General features: G+C 43.6%; 1 protein-coding gene across 1 annotated transcript in view; it reads left to right on the top strand.

Moving 5' to 3' along the window:
• LOC143925629 (uncharacterized) overlaps positions 1-17,641 on the top strand; it is a 197,101-nt gene that overhangs the window by 75,982 nt on the left and 103,478 nt on the right. Inside the window, exons 12-13 of the mRNA XM_077450096.1 lie at positions 1,855-2,199; positions 5,079-5,345. Coding sequence (XP_077306222.1) covers positions 1,855-2,199; positions 5,079-5,345 — 612 coding nt within the window. The remainder of the gene's footprint in view (positions 1-1,854; positions 2,200-5,078; positions 5,346-17,641) is intronic.

Raw genomic sequence — 17,641 nt, 5'->3', positions numbered from 1 at the left:
CCACTGGTGCTGTTGGCTCTAGACATGTGCAATTCTCTTTGGTCCAAATGTAAATTCGGGCTAAATTTGGTTAGTCAGATGTATCCGAATGTTTGAATGAAATAGTAACAAATTTCGTAGAAATTCACTTTGTTTATTTGGTTTCTTAGGAAACGATTCAAATTAGGATTGGTTGAAAAACAACTGACCAATTTGATTTCTGTGTAAAGACTAGCTTGTGGTTAAGGAGCAGGCTGGAGAGCCGGCTGCCGCGTCCTTAACAACTGATGACTCATCAGTTGGAAAAACAGCATGGACACCCCCCCCCCCACCAATACATACAAGGCTCCTCAGGTCTGGTATGGATTCTAAAGGGAACTGAACGCTAAAATGTAAAAGAGAACAGCGTGGGGTCCCCTCTCAAATTCCTACCAGACCCTTATCCGAGCATGCAACCCAGCAGGCCAGGAAAGGGGGGAGAAAGAGCGCCCCCCCTCCTGAACCATACCAGGCCACATGCCCTCAACATGGAGGGGTGCTTTGGGGCAGGGGGGCCTCTGTGAATGGAGACAAGGGCCTCTTCCCCACAACCCTGAGCTTTGGTTGTGGGGGTTTGCACACGGGGTGCATATCAGAATCTGGAAGCCACTTTTAACAAGGGGGGCCCCCAGATCCAACCCCCCTCTGTGAATGAGTATGGAGTACATAGTACCCATACCAATTCACCCAAAAATTGTACAAAGTGATTAAAGACAGTACACAAGTTTTTGACAAATCAAAAACAATGTCCCCTGGTGTAGATCCATCGTCAATCACTCCACCCGCTGATTGGAAAATAAAACTTCTGGCTTCTTTGAAGGATCCCTGCTAACTGTCTGCTCCTCCATCTGCCATTTCTTAAATAGGTAAGGGGCGGAGTCATCCAGTGACGTCAGCGGACAACCTCACCCCTTGTGATGTCACCAACCGGGGCAATGATGTCACAAGGGGGCGCCCACTGACGTCATCGGGTAACTCTGCCCTTTACCTATTTAAGAAATGTCAGACAGAGAGAAGGCAGTTGGTGGGGAGCCTTCGACGAGGCTGGGGTTTCTGTTTTTTTTTTCGGTGGTTCGGTGGGTGGCATAATTGATGATGGATCTAAATTGCGGGACATTTTTAAAGGTGTTTTTAAAAAAATGTTTTGTCTTTATCCACTTTTTACACTTTTTTGATGAGTGGGTTAGGAATACTTATAAACATGGGTGGGGAATATGGGGTCTTCCAGATTCCAAAAAGCCCCCCACCCGTAGACCCCCACAACCACAGCCCAAGGTTGTGGAGAAGAGGCCCTTGTCCTTATTAACATGGGGACAAGGTGCGTTTCCAGAGAGTCACCCCTGGCAAAGTACTCCTTCATTTGAAAGGCACATGTCCTGATATGGTTCAGGGAGGGGAGCTTTTTGTTCAACAAGGAATCTAACACACACATATTACAAATATTATGGGAATCATTTGTTACGCTTGCACAAATGTTGAGACATTTTCAAAGCAAATTTTTTTTTATCAGCTCCTTATACTAAAATAGTTTTGTATTGAGTTCAGCTTTAATACATATTGTATATACAGTACATGTTCCATTCCCCATTTTACTGCTATCCCACACTCCACCCCCCCCCCCCCCATTTTTTGCTTGACTACAGAGTCGCTTTAAGCAAATTTACCAAATGAAAATTTACTTGGTTGCTGCTACCTAAAGTTATTGTACAGTACCAATTTCATACCCATTTACTAAGTGTTCAACTAGTTTTTGTAAATGGTAAGATTGAAACATTTTGTTCAATTATCCTGAAAAGATACCCGTTGTTGCAGCTGATTATTATCATTGTCTTACAGGGTGACTCAGGAGGACCTCTGGTGTGTAAGGTCCGGGGCGTATGGTACCAGGTTGGAGTTGTGAGCTGGGGAGTAGGCTGTGCATATAACAACTACCCTGGGGTGTATACAATGGTGACGGCCTACCAAGCCTGGATCAGCACCTACCTGAACGTTACATTCAATTATGTATCAAATATCCCTAAACCAACAATGACATGTGGAGGAAGTTTCTATCCATACACCAGTGCTACGACATCTGCAGAAGGACCCATCAACATATTTGATCCAGACAGTGGAGTGACCCCCAGCCTTTCACATCATTACTGGATGATCCTGGTCCCAACTAGTCTTCTGCTGACACTAATATAATGAAACAATTCCTTTTCAGCTGACTAAGACAATGGAGATTTTTTTTTTCTAAAATAGTAGAGAACATTTACTTTGCCCAATCACGTGGAAGGAAAAAAAAATATTTTTTTTTGGTTGCATATGATTGGGTGATTGAAGTCAGCACAGCTTTTCCTCCTTCACTGAGCTAAGTAAAAAATGTTACGAAGTGAGCATGCTCTACTCCTTTAATAAATAAGCCACACCGTCTTCTATGTCTTCTATTTCCAATATTTGAAAAATAATTCTAGATGGAGCCATGTGCACATTAAAGAATTCACAAACAAAAATGTAATATATTCATTAGGGTGAGAAACAAGAAGGACGGAGGAGAGGAACAGAATCGGCAAACTTTTTTGGACAGTGAACCTCTGTGTTGAGGGCAGCCATTGCCAGGACAGGTAGAGGACAAGTGAAAAAATAGGGGGTGTCATGCCTATATCCATGCTTTCTACAGACACAACATTTTCTTTGTGGGGCTCGTTGGGAAGTGGTACCATGGAGGACATATGGAAAATGCCTTTCATGCAGCCGGCTTACTGCATTTGGATTGGGAAGGTGAGGTGGAGCATCGTCTGGAAACAGAAGGGCTCTGACGATGTCTTTCTGGAATTTAAGGAAGGATCCACTCCGTCCTGAAGCTCTGTATAGCACATGAGCGTTCAGCAAAGCCAAATGAAATAAGTATACAGACACTTTCTTGTACCATAGTTACATAGTTAGTCTGGTTGAAAAAAGACACAAGTCCATCCAGTTCAACCACACCATACCAGCGTCTGGCCTCATGGGCATTTAGGTACGGCATCAACAACTGGTCATTGGAGGTCCACCCCTCCCATATTAAGGTTATATACGTGGACACAGAGGGGCTTCTCCACAACACCAGTCGCCTTAGGAATTTGGACCGTCGTGTCTGCATGAAGGGAGGACAGAACGAAAACATTATTAGTATTCCTCCACTTCACAGCGAGCAAGTTATTACACTTCAAGCAGGCTCTCTCCCCAGTCTAAAACTGGATTCTACGAGCCTCTTGGGTAAGACCCGGCAATTAGGTCGCACGGTGCCACATGCTCCAATCTGAAGATCAAACAAATGACTAAAAAGTGGTGCGCTCGTGTAATAATTGTCCACATACAAATGGTACCCCCTTCCGAATAAGGGTGACACCAAGTCCCACACAATCTTGCCAGCACTCCCTATGTAATCTAGGCAGTTCTCTGGCTCTACGTGACTATCTCTTCCCTCGTGAACCATAAAATTATAGCCTGTGGCCCTGTCGCAAAGCTTATACATCTTGGCCCCATATCTGGCACGCTTGCTGGGAAGATATTGTTTGAAAGACAAGAAAATGTAATCTGGGACTCATCAACGCAGACAACTTGGAGGACATGTCAGTTTTGCTGTAGAATATCATACAGGTGTACAACTTCATAGACAGGTTTAAGGCATCCCCCACGCATATCATTTAAAGGAATTGTCTGTTTTTAATGTTGCTTTTTTTGAATGAGCGGCTCCTGCTGATTTCTTTTTCCCTTTATGTTTTTTGCATTGATACATGTCTTCAATGCAGTACCCAGCTCCCAATACCCTTTGTTCGACAATTCCTTGCCTGCTAGCTTTAAAAATGGCCATAATTGATTTTCAAGATTCACCTCCCATTGACATCAAAGGGGTTTGCATTCTCTTTCACAGTTTGCAGATTTTAGGATTAGTTCAACAAGTACTCCATGAGTTGAATCCAAGCACATTCACTAATCAATAGACATGTGCACACTGAAATATTTGGTTTCGGAACTTTGTTTTCGTCCGAAAAATAAATGTATTTAGTTACTCCCGAAATTCATTTTTATTTATTAGTTTATCCGTATTTCGTTAAAAAATGCATTTGTTTCGAAAAATCCAAAATAATTAAGGTCGAATCTGTCATTGAAGGCTTATGGTGTCTGTCGAATAGCTAAACTGTATGACGCCGCAATCGTACATTTCCGGTCGAATGTTCCGCCTACAAGCTATAGTAGAATTCTAATGTTGTATGACACTAGTAATAATTATATTTATTAATTATTATTACTAGTCAACCAACATTTGAATTCTTCTATAGCCTAGGGGCGGAGCATTTGACCATAAATGTCCGCTCGTGGCAACTGCTTCGTCTAATTGTCATGTTGAATCTTTTCTCTCTATGTCGAATAATCTTGGACTAATAGAGTTAGGTTAGGCACATTCGACCTTTTTTGCTATTGTCTCTATAATGTCAAATCTTTTCTCTCTATGTAAAATAATCCTGGACTAATAGAGTTAAGGTTAGGCACATTTGACCACAGGTCCGATGGACACAAATCGCTATAGGTTAGGCACATTCAACCTTTTTTGCTATTGTCTCTATAATGTTGAATCTTTTCTCTCTATGTCGAATCTTTTCTCTCTATGTCAAATCTTTTTTCTCTATGTAGAATAATCTTGGACTGATAGAGTTAGGTTGGGCACATTCAACCTTTTTTGCTATTGTCTCTATAATGTGGAATCTTTTCTCTCTATGTCAAATCTTTTCTCTCTAGGTCAAATCTTTTCTCTCTATGTAGAATAATCCTGGACTAATAGAGCTAAGGTTAGGCACATTCGACCACAGATTCGGTGGACACAGATTGCTAGTGTCAGCGTCATGTCAAATCTCCTGTATAACTGTTGTCACAACGAAAATGAAAATAAAGCATTTGTTTATGTGGGATATTTTCAGTTTTCGGATTCTGCGCATTCGTTATCGTTTGTTAAAACGATAACGAAAATACCCAAAATTGGGACAAAAATGCATGCACATGTCTACTCATTACTACTTCATTGATTGATTCTGCAGGTCTTTCTTCTTAATATGAAATTGGTTGTATCGTTTATTGTTGGGAGGACTAGATCTACCGAAGCCGTAGACAATGAAGTTGGTATCTTTACTGGCTACATTGACATGAAGGATTACATTAGAGTCATGCTTATTCCACCACTCAGTTCAGCTGATGAGGTTTTATTCATTATAATGAAGATTAAATTGAGTTTAAGTTTACTAACTGATGTGTCGAGATATTCTCTGCGCAACCCGTTTTACAAAGAAAATAAAGTAGTGTGTTTTGTATGTTATGCCTTTTGACTTCCCCACCCTAAAGCTTGTGAACACTTAGAAAGGTGTAATGTGACTTATCCTATTCTCATTTATTTTGTATGTACCAACAGAAGGCATTAGAAAGTGTAAAACAGTATCAAAAATCCTTATATATGTTCACGATAAATGCGGCAAGACATTTTATTCTCTGCCACTGGCGATCATATATTACCCCAATGGAAATAAGGATGTTTTCATAGAATAAACATAGAAAAATTAGAAGAACTCATTAGTATATCAAGGAAAAAATAACCAATTTCACTTCAACATGGTACAACTGGATAGAATTTAAACAATCTTCTGCCTACAAGGCAGTAAATGTATAGAAACCGAATCCAATCGTTGCAAACAAAACAATTGAGCGTCTAGAGGGAACTATGAACACAACTTCTTTTGTTTTTTTTTACTTATTTTACTTTTATTGAGCGTGGTAGAGAATATATTATCACTTCACATTCCATCAATTACTTACATAGTCCTATCCATCCTTTTTAACTTTCAGACAAAATAATATTTCACAGTGTATATATCTTTATAGAAACATATATACGTGTATCTTCCCCCTACACCGTATTCCAGGGACTTAAGGTGCCTATCACCCATACCTCACATTTACCTTCTGAATTCTCCAACCCACCTCTTTATTTTATCCCTTACAACATACCCCAACCCCCCCCCCCCCCCAAAAAAAAAAACCTCCCCCCCCCCCCCCCACTCCCAGAGAGATGTAAGGATTCCAGATTTATAGTATGCCCAGACGGACTAACCTTACCCCTCAGAAACCCCTTCCATCATTCTCTTCCGCTCCTCCGAATACATAAATCGATTCAATACTGACCATGTTTTATTTCACTGCTCTTTCCTATTTGGCACCGAGAGGACTAAGTCCTCCATAACCCCTATCTCTCTTACCCTATTAAGCCACCTTGCAATAGAGGGCGGCCTAGAGTCCCTCCAACACAAGGTCACACAGGCCTCAGCAGCAACAACTTCCCACCATTCTCTCCTACCCCAATACCCGAGTTAAATCCTTCTTTTACTTATTTTTTTTTTTATTATTATCTATCCATCTTATTTCTTTTCTTTCTCCCTTTTAAGATTTACAAACCTTAATGGTAAGTTAAAAGCTCAGCACCAGCACAATGGTATGAACTAACTAATACAAAGATCATAAAATGATCTCAGATCTCGATGATACAATTATATGCATAAATTGCATTTGCCTGTTTTGTTTAAAATATATATTGATATTTTACTAAAAAGTATTGTTCAGCTGTAAAATGTGATACTTTTCCAAATGGTTTATTAATGTGAATGTTCGACCACTACAATATTACGTTGTATTATATTATTCTGTTCATTCAATAAAAACTTTGTGGGGGAAAAAAAAAGAAAGTTTAAATGTTCTTTTTTAATCTTTTTGGGTGTGTTTCTTAAGTATTTAGTGCTGTATACAATCTGATCCCATTGGAGTGGCAGGTACTATTATTGTTCTGGTTATATAAGCCTTTATTATATAAGTATGTTGACTGGATATAAATGTGTTGACTTATTATATCGATGTTAAGGTTGGAAATCTTTGTTGTTTGCTTAAATCAACCTTAGTAGTTAAATCTATGATTTTTCTTTATTGTAATGAACTCATTTTAACAAAAACAATTGTTTAAAAATCGTTGAAAAAATAAATAAAATAATAATAATAAAGTTGTGCATTTTATTCGGGGAACTTTTACATATCAATAATGGAACGAGTGTTTTCTGAGAGGTGCTGAACTCCGTGCAAGTCAAGTGAAGACATCTTATGATTACAGGTGGATAACATGGTAAAGATGTCGAAATGTTCCAATATTCTCAGGGGGACTTCAGGAAATGTACAAAGAATTCAAACCTGTATGAAAACACCATGAAGACATGATTTACTGTAAGTTGGAGAACAGGTTCACTGAAAAATCTGGTGTGGCAAACATTTTTTTGTTTGTTGAGAAAACACAGACAGAAAGAACATTGCTTTGTCAATGAAAAAAAGCTGAATTTTGTTCTATACCTATTGTATGTTTTTTTTTTTTCACTTTTATTATTTTTTTTCTTATCCCCCAGGCCAATCCAGGAGCTATGCCCTACTATTTAGGGACAAAACCCCTCTCCCCAACCCAAAAAAAAAAAAAAAAAATCTTTCCCTTTTTTTTTTGTCCCTTCTTTTTTTTCTTTTTCCCCTTTAATTAATCTTTTTAATATATTGTCCTTATATTTCTATTAAGTTATTCCATTCCTTATCCCCTTAACCCAAAATAAGTGTATATTTTTAGTGTATAGTTAATAGCGTATATTATAATTACAACCTTTATATCACCCCCCGTCCACCCACCTACCTTCCTAAGTCCCCCTACCTCATTACCCCCAAATCCTATTACAAACCAAATTTTATGTGAACTCTAAATCAGTGATATCAAATCTCCATATTTTATTGTGTAAATAGTAAGCACCCAAAATTACTTTGTTAACTAATATTTGTGTCTATCTAATAATAAAAAAGGGGGGGGGGAATTATGGGGGAAAGGGAAAGATAACATGGCAATCATATATATTTTCTTTCATATCATCCTATATATATATTATGCAAAGTAAATTATCCAGGGTCCATACTGAACCCTGGCCCTTAACAATAGGGGAGGTATCATCCAATATATATACATAATATATACATTTTAGCCACCTGATGAATCAGAATGCCTCTAATGAACACTTTTAATGTATCCCATGTTATATTAATTGGGGCAGTATCTATATTAAATACTAGAAACTCTTTTAGTCTTTTTGGGATTTCTTCTACATCCTTCATTAATTCAAGCCAAAATTGACTTATTCTCCATCCCCCCCGATATCCCCCCCTATACTCCCCCTATACTCAGTGCCATTTTCAATAATGAGTGATCCGATATCCCTCTAGGCAGATACTCTATGTTCCTTACATCTTGTAACGCTTCCTCGTTACCCAGGGCCAGATCTATTCTGGAGAGTGTTGAATGCGAACTCGAAAAACAAGAGTATTGCTTAACGTTCACATTCCTCACTCTCCACATATCTAGCAATCCTACTTCCTTCAGGAAGTGACTTAATCTTGTTGACCCTGTCTCTCCCAGTTGGAATTTAATGGGGAATCTATCAGCCCATCTGTCAAGCACTTCATTGAAATCCCCCAACATTATAACTGGGACATCCTCCTTATCTACCAAAAAATCCATAAGTCTATACACCACCTCCATCTTAAACGGGGGCGGTACATAGACACCCGCCAGAACATAGGGTTTATCCTCCAGAACACAATATAGAAAGACATAACGACCAAATTCATCAATACTGGCCTGTCTGCAGAAGAACCTCACCCCTGTTCCTATCATCACACTCACTGCTCTCGAATAGGATGTGTAGGTGGAATGGTACCGATTTTGGTACCTCCTGTTTTTAAGTTGGGGCATGGTTAATTTGATTTTGTTAAGTGTGTCTCCTGCAGACAAGCCAGTCCAATCCCATGCCTCTCCAACATAGAGAAAACCGTTGCTCGTTTAATCGGGCTCCCCAGGCCTCTTATATTCCAAGAGGCAACATTAAGTATTATATCCTGCATTATTCAACATAGGGTAACAATGAAGCAGAGAAGGGGGTGAAAATACAAATTTTGTGACAAATATCCTATAATATCTCATTCTACATGTGCTCCATCTCCATCCTCCTGAATTACAAAATCCCCACAGGTGTATCATCTTTATAATAATGACTTCCAGTTTAACTACTATTTGTGCGCCCGCTGTACAGTGTTCGACTTTCAACTTCTTATAATCCCCTAGATTCAAAATTTCTTGCCCCATTCCTCCCTCTCTCCCTTCCCACCCACTCCTGACAACCCCCTCCCTCCCTGCCCCCCCAACCCACCACCTATCTAGGCATTCCCCTAAGGGGGTACACATGGCCTTCTCACACTCCTCCCTTCCATCCTTCCCTTCCTTCACTTCCCCACTCTTATACCACTCTTCCTCCACCAAGGAAGAGACAAAAACCAAAAGTGATAAAAAACAAGTGACAAAAATTAACAAAACCTTTGGCCCTATCTCCCCTACTATCAATATTTTATACCTCATTTAAATCTCCCTCAGCTTTCTCCCCATGTTCCAAAAAAATGCAAGAGTAAAAAAAAAAAAAAAAAAAAAAAAAAAAGGAAACCCCCCCACCCCCCCTAATGCGTCTGTAATGACTCCTTATTAGCCTCCAACCATAAGATTACATCGCCCGGAGAGTCAAACAACTGTGTTGCCCCTAGTGTCGCTATTCGCAAGCGCGCTGGGTATAAGAGGGCGTATGTAATCCCATGGGACCGTAAGGTACGTTTAACCTCTAGGAATTCAGCCCTATGCCTCTGCAATTCTGGCGAGTAGTCTGGAAAGAAAGAGATCTTCACACCGTCATACATAACATTTCCCAAGTCCCTTGCCTTACGCATCAACATCACTTTATCATTGTAATTGACAAATTTCAGGATCATTGGCCTGGGGCGGCCCCCCAGAGGTGGGGGTTTAAAAGGAATTCGATGGGCCCTTTCTATTGAAAAAAAAGTTGAAAATTTTTCTCTGCCAAACATTTCTATAAACCATGACTCTAAGAATTTTATAGGGTCAGGGCCTTCACTTCCCTCTGGTAGTCCCAGCATCCTTATATTGTCTCTACGGAGTCTATTTTCTATTTCATCCATTCTGATAGTTTGGTTGAATAGTTGTTTTCTCATGCTATTAACTTCTTGATGCACTGGATACAGATCATCTTCCATTTGACTTATCCTTGTTTCTAGCACTGCTGTTCTTTCTGCTGCTTTTTGCATGTCCTGTCTGATCAGTAACAACTCCTCCTTCATACTTTTAAACTGACCACATAACTCTCCCAGCAAAGTTTTACATGCGTTAACGGCTTGAAGAACCTCTCTTAAGGTTGGGTCCTCCTCAGCAGGGGGGTTGCTCTTAACAATAATTTCCGTCTCACCATGGGTTACCCCTTGACATTTACTTGCGTTCTTTGAACCTGGTGCTCCTATAATATTTAAGGCTGATTGGCCCTGGCTTTTTCTATCCACTGAGCCCCCCTGTTGCGGCTTCACTTGTGTGGGTTGGCCCAGTAATATCGACTGCTCTCCTTTTGTTGGAGACTGGCCCGATGTACGAGTGTACCGTTCTAGTTTTGCTGCAGCTGCTTGTGCTACCTGTGAGTTCTTTTCTTTTGACGAGATGTTGTGTCCCTTCACTCTCCAATAATACATGCTCCTCTCCTCTGCGCCTTGACATCTTTTATTCAGGATTATTGCTAAGATGTAGGCTTTAATCAATAAAGTAACACAGTTACAGCGGTGAGAGGAAAAAAAAAACAAAAAAAACGAATATTATAGCCCAGGGTACCTTAGGATAATAGGGTAAACCTTTCTTTGGCACAGCAATAGTAGCCAAGGCAAGAAGGGGGGGAAGGGGCGATTATAATGGAGAAGGGGGAGAAAAGGAAGTCCTGTATGCTGGGCTGACTAACTAAATATAAGTCCAGCCGAGGTCAGTCAATTTTCCTTCATTGGTATCGTGGTTCAATGCCGGTGTCTTATTATAAACAAAGTGTACAGCATTTATGCCGTTTTTATAAGTAATAGTAATTTTTAAGCGACTGTAATTCCAAAAAACAAAAAAAAAAAACAGTCCGAGCATTCACACAGACCTTGTGCTTTTCTATCAGGATTATCCGTTCTTAACCAGCCTGGGGTGCCTGGGGTGCTTGAGGGTGGTAAGATATCAATCCGCCTAGTATGTGCTTTAAGAGTCTTTCTTAATACACAGCTTTAATACCGCTTAGACTACATAAATCTTCTTGCCACAGAGCAGCTGGGTCTGGGGTGGGAGGCACGGATATCACTTATTTCATTAGTATCAACTGTTCTGGTTCCTCTGCCTCTGTCCAGTCCCCCCAGTCCCTCGTCACATACCTCAAGGCTTTTAAGGTCTCCTCCTCACCACACCATAGCCTTACACAGCTCCCGGCGTGTCCCTCAAGGCAGTCCCCGACCGTAGCGCATCCCGCGGGTGTCTCTCAGACGTTTCACGGCATGCAGTGTCTTCCGTCTGGATTCGGCGAACTTCGGTGGGTCTCGGCTGCTTCCGGTGATTTTCAGAAGTCTCGCAGTCTCTGCAATTTGCATACGTCCCACCGGTCACCGCTCAGCCACTCCACCTTCCCAGCCAGTGCGCGTTTGAACATCGGAGGCACAGGGAGAGAGCCTGTCGACAACTCACTCACATCTCACACACGCCCTCCGCACCTTCCACATCCGGCCACTCCCCCTACAAACCAAATTTTATGTGAACTCTAAACCAGTGATATCAAATCTCCATATTTTATTGTGTAAATAGTAAGCACCCAAAATTACTTTGTTAACTAATATTTGTGTCTATCTAATAATAAAAAAAGGGGGGGGGGAATTATGGGGGAAAGGGAAAGATAACATGGCAATCATATATATTTTCTTTCATATCATCCTATATATATATTATATATATATTATATATATTTATATATATTATGCAAAGTAAATTATCCAGGGTCCATACTGAACCCTGGCCCTTAACAATGGGGGAGGTATCATCCAATATATATACACATAACCCTTGTTCTTTTATAGCACATTAACCTAGGGTAAGGAGCCCGCATCAGCTACTTGCTGTGCAGTTGTTTCCTTGTTACCCATCGAGACCTTTTCAACATCAGTCCTTAACCACTTAAGGACCGCCGTATTGCCAATGTACATCATCGCAATGGCACAGGCAGGCACAAGCACGTACATGTACGTGTCTGCCTTCCAGCGGGTGGGGGGTCCGATCGGACCCCCTCCCGCTGAATACGGCCGTCTGGTTCGCTGCAGGAGCAATCCGTGATGAGGGGATGGCCGTTGGTTTCTGGCCACCCCCTCTCGATCGCTCCTGGCGAATGAGAAGCTTCCTCCCACTGTGTATTGTATACACAGGCAGGGAGGAAGTGATGTCATTCTCCTCGGGGCGGTCTTTTTGACCAGAATACGAGGAGAAGACAAAGTAAGTGTGCACCAACACTACACAAACACGTAGGCACACACAGGCACACAAACCCCCCCGATCGCCCCCGCCCCCCCCCAGTCACAGTGTCACTGATTGCAGTGATCATTTATTTACTGATCACTGCGTTCAGTGTCAGTTGTTACAGTAAAAACTGTCAGGGCAGTTAGTGTTAGGTCCAGGGTAGCCCCCTACCACCCCCAATAAAGATTTAACCCCCCAGAGCACTTCCGGTTCCGGCGCCGCATGGAGTGACTGCTCTCCTCCTCGGCTCCCGCATCACAGCCCCCAAATCGGCTATTAAATCCCGCTGAGCGGCCGGGCACCTGACGGAACACCCCCCGGAGGCATCCCACACGACCATGGACCGGTTCCTGGAGAAAACCGGAACGCGAGCACACGCGCCGTCCGCGACCGCGGCGCGGCCGCAAATCGAGGCCCCGGCTTCGGCCTACTCGGCCCCCTTCTCTCCACAACGCGCAGCAGACATGGAGGTGAGCTCTGATACTGTGCCTCCCCCCTCTCCACAAGCACTACCAGCTTCACCAGCCCCTCCAACACAGAGTAGCCTCTCCACGCAGCCTGCAGGGGACTCCACCACAGAGCGCATTGCCCAGGCCGTGGCCGCTTTATTATCCCCCATGATAACGGCATCGGTGGAAAAAGCTGTAAATGCTGGCATGCAGCAGCTCAAGGCCCAAATAGGCGAACACCACACCAGATTAAATGATTTGGAACACCGTTTGTCGGACATAGAGGAAGAACTTTACCAGGCCCAAGCCACGGAACGCTCCCAGGACAGAACAAATCAATATGTTCTACAGAAGCTTGATGACTTGGAAAACAGGGCCAGACGGAGCAATCTGCGATTCATAGGGATCCCCGAGTCGCTACAGTCCTCGGAGCTGTCTAACTTCTGCGCGGTGCGCATCCCAGAAGCCCTTGGCCTTCCCGGCCCTTGTACGGTCGAACGCGCACATCGTATGGGTCAACCTGCACCAGAACGCAAGTCACCTAGACCTATCATCGCAAAGTACCTAAACTACTCAGATAAGGCCCTGATCCTGCAGAAGTTTAGGCAAACACGCTCTCTACAAGTGGATGGGATCAAGGTCCTAATCTTTGCCGATTATTCCATCGAGGTCTCCAAAAAAAGAAAGGCATTCCAACAGGTATGCTCGGAACTCTTTAATATGCAACTTAAATTCTCCCTGGCCTTTCCAGCTATTCTTCGCCTAAAGGCCCCAAACGGTGACCAACTATCTTTCCAGGACCCCTCTGAAGCCGAAGCCTTTCTCCGCTCCCTACACCAGGGTGCACACCCTCACACCCCTTCCAAAGCCTCACCGCTCAACCGCGCACTGGACCAGAGGAGCCCCCGGAAGGACTCACCCAAACGCTTCAGGTCTGCTGCCCCGGATACCCGCCATCGGGACGTCCCTCGTTGATGACATTTCGGCCCTCCTGGATCCCTCTCTCCTCACCTTTTAGGTGACCCCCTCACCAGGTCCGTCAACCTGACATATTTTTGTGAGTTTACTATGTTGTTATTTTTCCTTTTTCTGTTATCGCCCAATCTTGCTCGCGATCCAGCCTGTTGATACTTGACTACCTCGGCCTTCAGCGCTGCCCCCATCCAATGGGCACACCTTCAGTGTTAATGGCTACCTATGTTCTATTTGACGCCCTGGCCTAAGTATACCAGGAGTTCCCGCCGCCCCTGATCTCGTTGCTCTTTTTCTTTTTTTATCTTGCGGCCACCTGCCTTATCTTTTTTTTTCCTCTATATAATACCATATTTTTGTTTCCTTTGTTATGATAGTGTACTCTGCTTTTTTTTTTTTTTTTTTTCTTCACCCTTGGGTCCTCATATATGTTCTGTTTTACACTAATGTGGGTTCGTTGCTTTAATACGTATGTTTATTGAACTGTGTCTTACTCCTCCTGGAATCACTGCGTATGTTTACTGCCGCAACATGGCACGCGCCCTCTTTGGCTCTTGGGGTGTACCCGCACCCTTGTTCGATTTTTAGGCCCACTGCCCGGACGCTCGCGTCCTATACCTCTGGGCCGTGCACTGGGGGCTGGCCTACACAGTGACTCCATGCGGAAAAAAGTGAAGTTCTCTCCAGTGTATATGTTTATGTTTTTGTTTATATTTCAGTTTGCCCCACTCCTTTACTGCCCCCTTCCCCCACCTTCCCTCAGTGCCAGTGTCTCCTTCCTGAACATCCTATTTCCCTTGCCCCACATTACTTCCAGGTCCATTTTCTCCCAGCAACAATTTCTTCTGCCTTGCCCACCGGCTGGCGACCATTTTCTAAAGCCTGCCCATTTCTTCTTCTCGATGCCCCTGACATAAGAATAGTCTCATGGAACGTGAAAGGCCTCAGATCACCTAATAAGAGAATGAAAGTACTCCGTCACCTAAAAAGGTTGAAAACAGATATCGCCCTATTACAGGAAACCCACTTGTCCGCCCCAGATTTTCATCGCATGCGGAAACTCTGGGTCGGCAAAGTCATAGGCTCCAACGCTGTTAGTCGCAAAGCGGGTGTTCTCCTATTGATCCACAAGAACCTCCCGTGCGAGGTGCTGTCCACGCACTCAGATTCCCAGGGCAGGCTCCTCTCGCTCCACGCCCGCTTGGGGACTAAGGAACTAGTGATCACGAACGTTTATGCTCCCAACAACCCTACTAAGACTTTTTATAGTGACCTGTCCTCTTGGTTACTCCAGACCTCCCAGACCCCCCATTTAGTCGGCGGTGACTTTAACAACATCTTGAACCATACAGACGACAGGTCCTCCCCCCCACGTCGCAGGGCGACTAGTGCCTCGTCTACTCCCTCCCACTTTGCATCCACCATGGAATCTCTCCGTCTTCGTGACCTATGGCGTCTATCTCACCCAGCAGACAGGGAATATACCTTTTACTCACACCCCCATAACATGTTCTCGAGAATCGATTATTTCTTTGGCTCTGATGATCTTATACCAAATTTGTCTGAAACTGAAGTGCTCGATATTGCTATCTCTGACCATGCCCCAATCTCTGTTAGTCTTGCTAACTTAGATCTCCCACCTCACCCAAGACTGTGGCGCTTCCCCTCATATCTCCATGACAACCCAGACTTTCAACATTTCATGGCAAACTCCTGGCGCGAATACTCGGAAGCGAACTCCCCCCATTCGGACTCCCCCAACCTCTTCTGGGATGCCGGCAAGGCGTTCCTCAGAGGTCAGATCATCTCCTATGCCTCCTCCTTTAAAAGGAACGCACTATCCCGTTACAAACGGGCCAGTACGCGACTACATTTAGCCCAAAGGTCCCTCTCTACAAACGACTCCCTTGTCAATAGAACCGAATGGCAAGCGGCCAAGAATAGTTTCGACACTTGGGCAAACACACTTGAACAAACTAAAAGATCCTAACTAGACGCGACGCTCCACAAGTTTGGTAACAAGGCGGGCAAGCTACTGGCGAGGCTGTGTAAGGGCCCATTTCACCCGACGCACATCACTTCCCTCAGAGACGCTAAGGGTGTTGTACAATCTACCCCACAAGCAATTAACAAGGCGATGTTGAACTACTATACGTCCCTCTACGCCCCAGACCCCATAGATAGTACTGCGGCTCGTTCTTTCCTCGATAATGTATTGTTATCTAAAGTTACCCCTGAACAACTAGAAGCGCTCAATGCCCCCATCTCCCTTGTCGAAGTTTCCTCCACTATTCGTAAATTAACCCCGTCCAAAGCGCCAGGCCCCGACGGGTTTACCAGTGAATTTTATAAAACCCTCTCCTCCATTACAGAACCCACTCTCCTAAAGGTGTACAATGGCATCTGGTCTGGTGGCCCATATCTCCCCTCTGGGAACCAGGCCGTTATCAAACTCTTATCCAAAAAAGGGAAAGACCCGCTTGACCCAGGTTCCTACAGGCCGATCTCCCTTCTCAATCTGGATGTAAAAATCCTATCCAAAATCATAGCCACGAGATTAGCTGCCATTGTACCCTCCCTCATACATCCTGCCCAATCTGGCTTTGTGAGAGGCAGAACTGCCACCTTGAACATACGTAAGGTTATGCTTGCTCTGGAACATGCTAAGAACAATCCGGATGGGGATTTTGCTATTATAACTTTAGACGCGGAAAAGGCCTTCGACAATGTCAGTTTCGAATGGCTCTCTATGACTTTATCTGAAATGGGCTTCTCGGGGCATTTCTGCCATCTCATCAAAGCCATGTACTCATCCCCAGCAGCTAAATTAGTCGCGGCTGGAGTTCTCTCCGATGAATTCCTCCTGCATAAAGGCACTCGTCAGGGCTGCCCACTCTCCCCTCTCCTATTTAACATCGCCCTAGAACCTTTATCCAGATACCTGGCCCAATCGGCTCCTCTCCACGGGATTCGTATTGGTCAACACGACCTGCGCACCTCTCTTTTTGCCGATGATGTGCTCATCTTCTCATCAGACCCCGCTTCTGACATGCCCGTTATTAAAGAGGTCTTTGACGTTTTTAGATCATGCTTAGGGCTACGTATAAATTATAGTAAAAGTGAAATCCTCCCGATAGGGTCCTCTCGCAAACCCCCCTGGACACAACATTCTATCTTTTCAATCGCCAACTCACATATCACCTATCTAGGCATTAAAATTGGAAAATTACCTTCCTCCCTTTACCATCTCAATTACCCCCCCCTGATCACGAAAATCTCTCAAGAAATGGTGAACTGGATGGATCTGCCTCTCTCGCTTCTGGGAAGATGCCACCTGCTAAAAATGGTTAGCTTTGCCAGGCTATTGTACCCACTTCAAACTATTCCTTTGCTCCTTCTCCACAAGGACATAAAAATTCTAGAATCAGCTTTTTCCTCCTTTTTATGGAAGGGAAAACGCCCACGCATAGCCCTAAAAAAGTTGCATCTTCCCAGACGCGAGGGGGGTATCAGCCTACCTAATGTAAGACTGTATAACCTGTCATGCTTGCTACGAACTAGTCTGGACTGGATCTCTCAATCCTCCAGATACTCCAACTACTCCTTGGAAGCTGCTATGGTCTCTCCACTCTCATTGACAGCACTCCTTCACTGCAGGTGGAAGTCAATGCCGTCTTTGCTTCAACACAACCTCCTACTCAGGGACACTGCC

Source organism: Lithobates pipiens, unplaced genomic scaffold (genome assembly GCF_037356315.1).
Source record: "Lithobates pipiens isolate NorthernLeopardFrog02 unplaced genomic scaffold, aLitPip1_a1.2 Scaffold_22, whole genome shotgun sequence".
NCBI classification, from domain to species: Eukaryota; Metazoa; Chordata; class Amphibia; order Anura; family Ranidae; genus Lithobates; species Lithobates pipiens.
The sequence above is the reverse complement of the archived record's forward strand: the minus strand, read 5'-3'. Positions and strand labels throughout refer to the sequence as shown.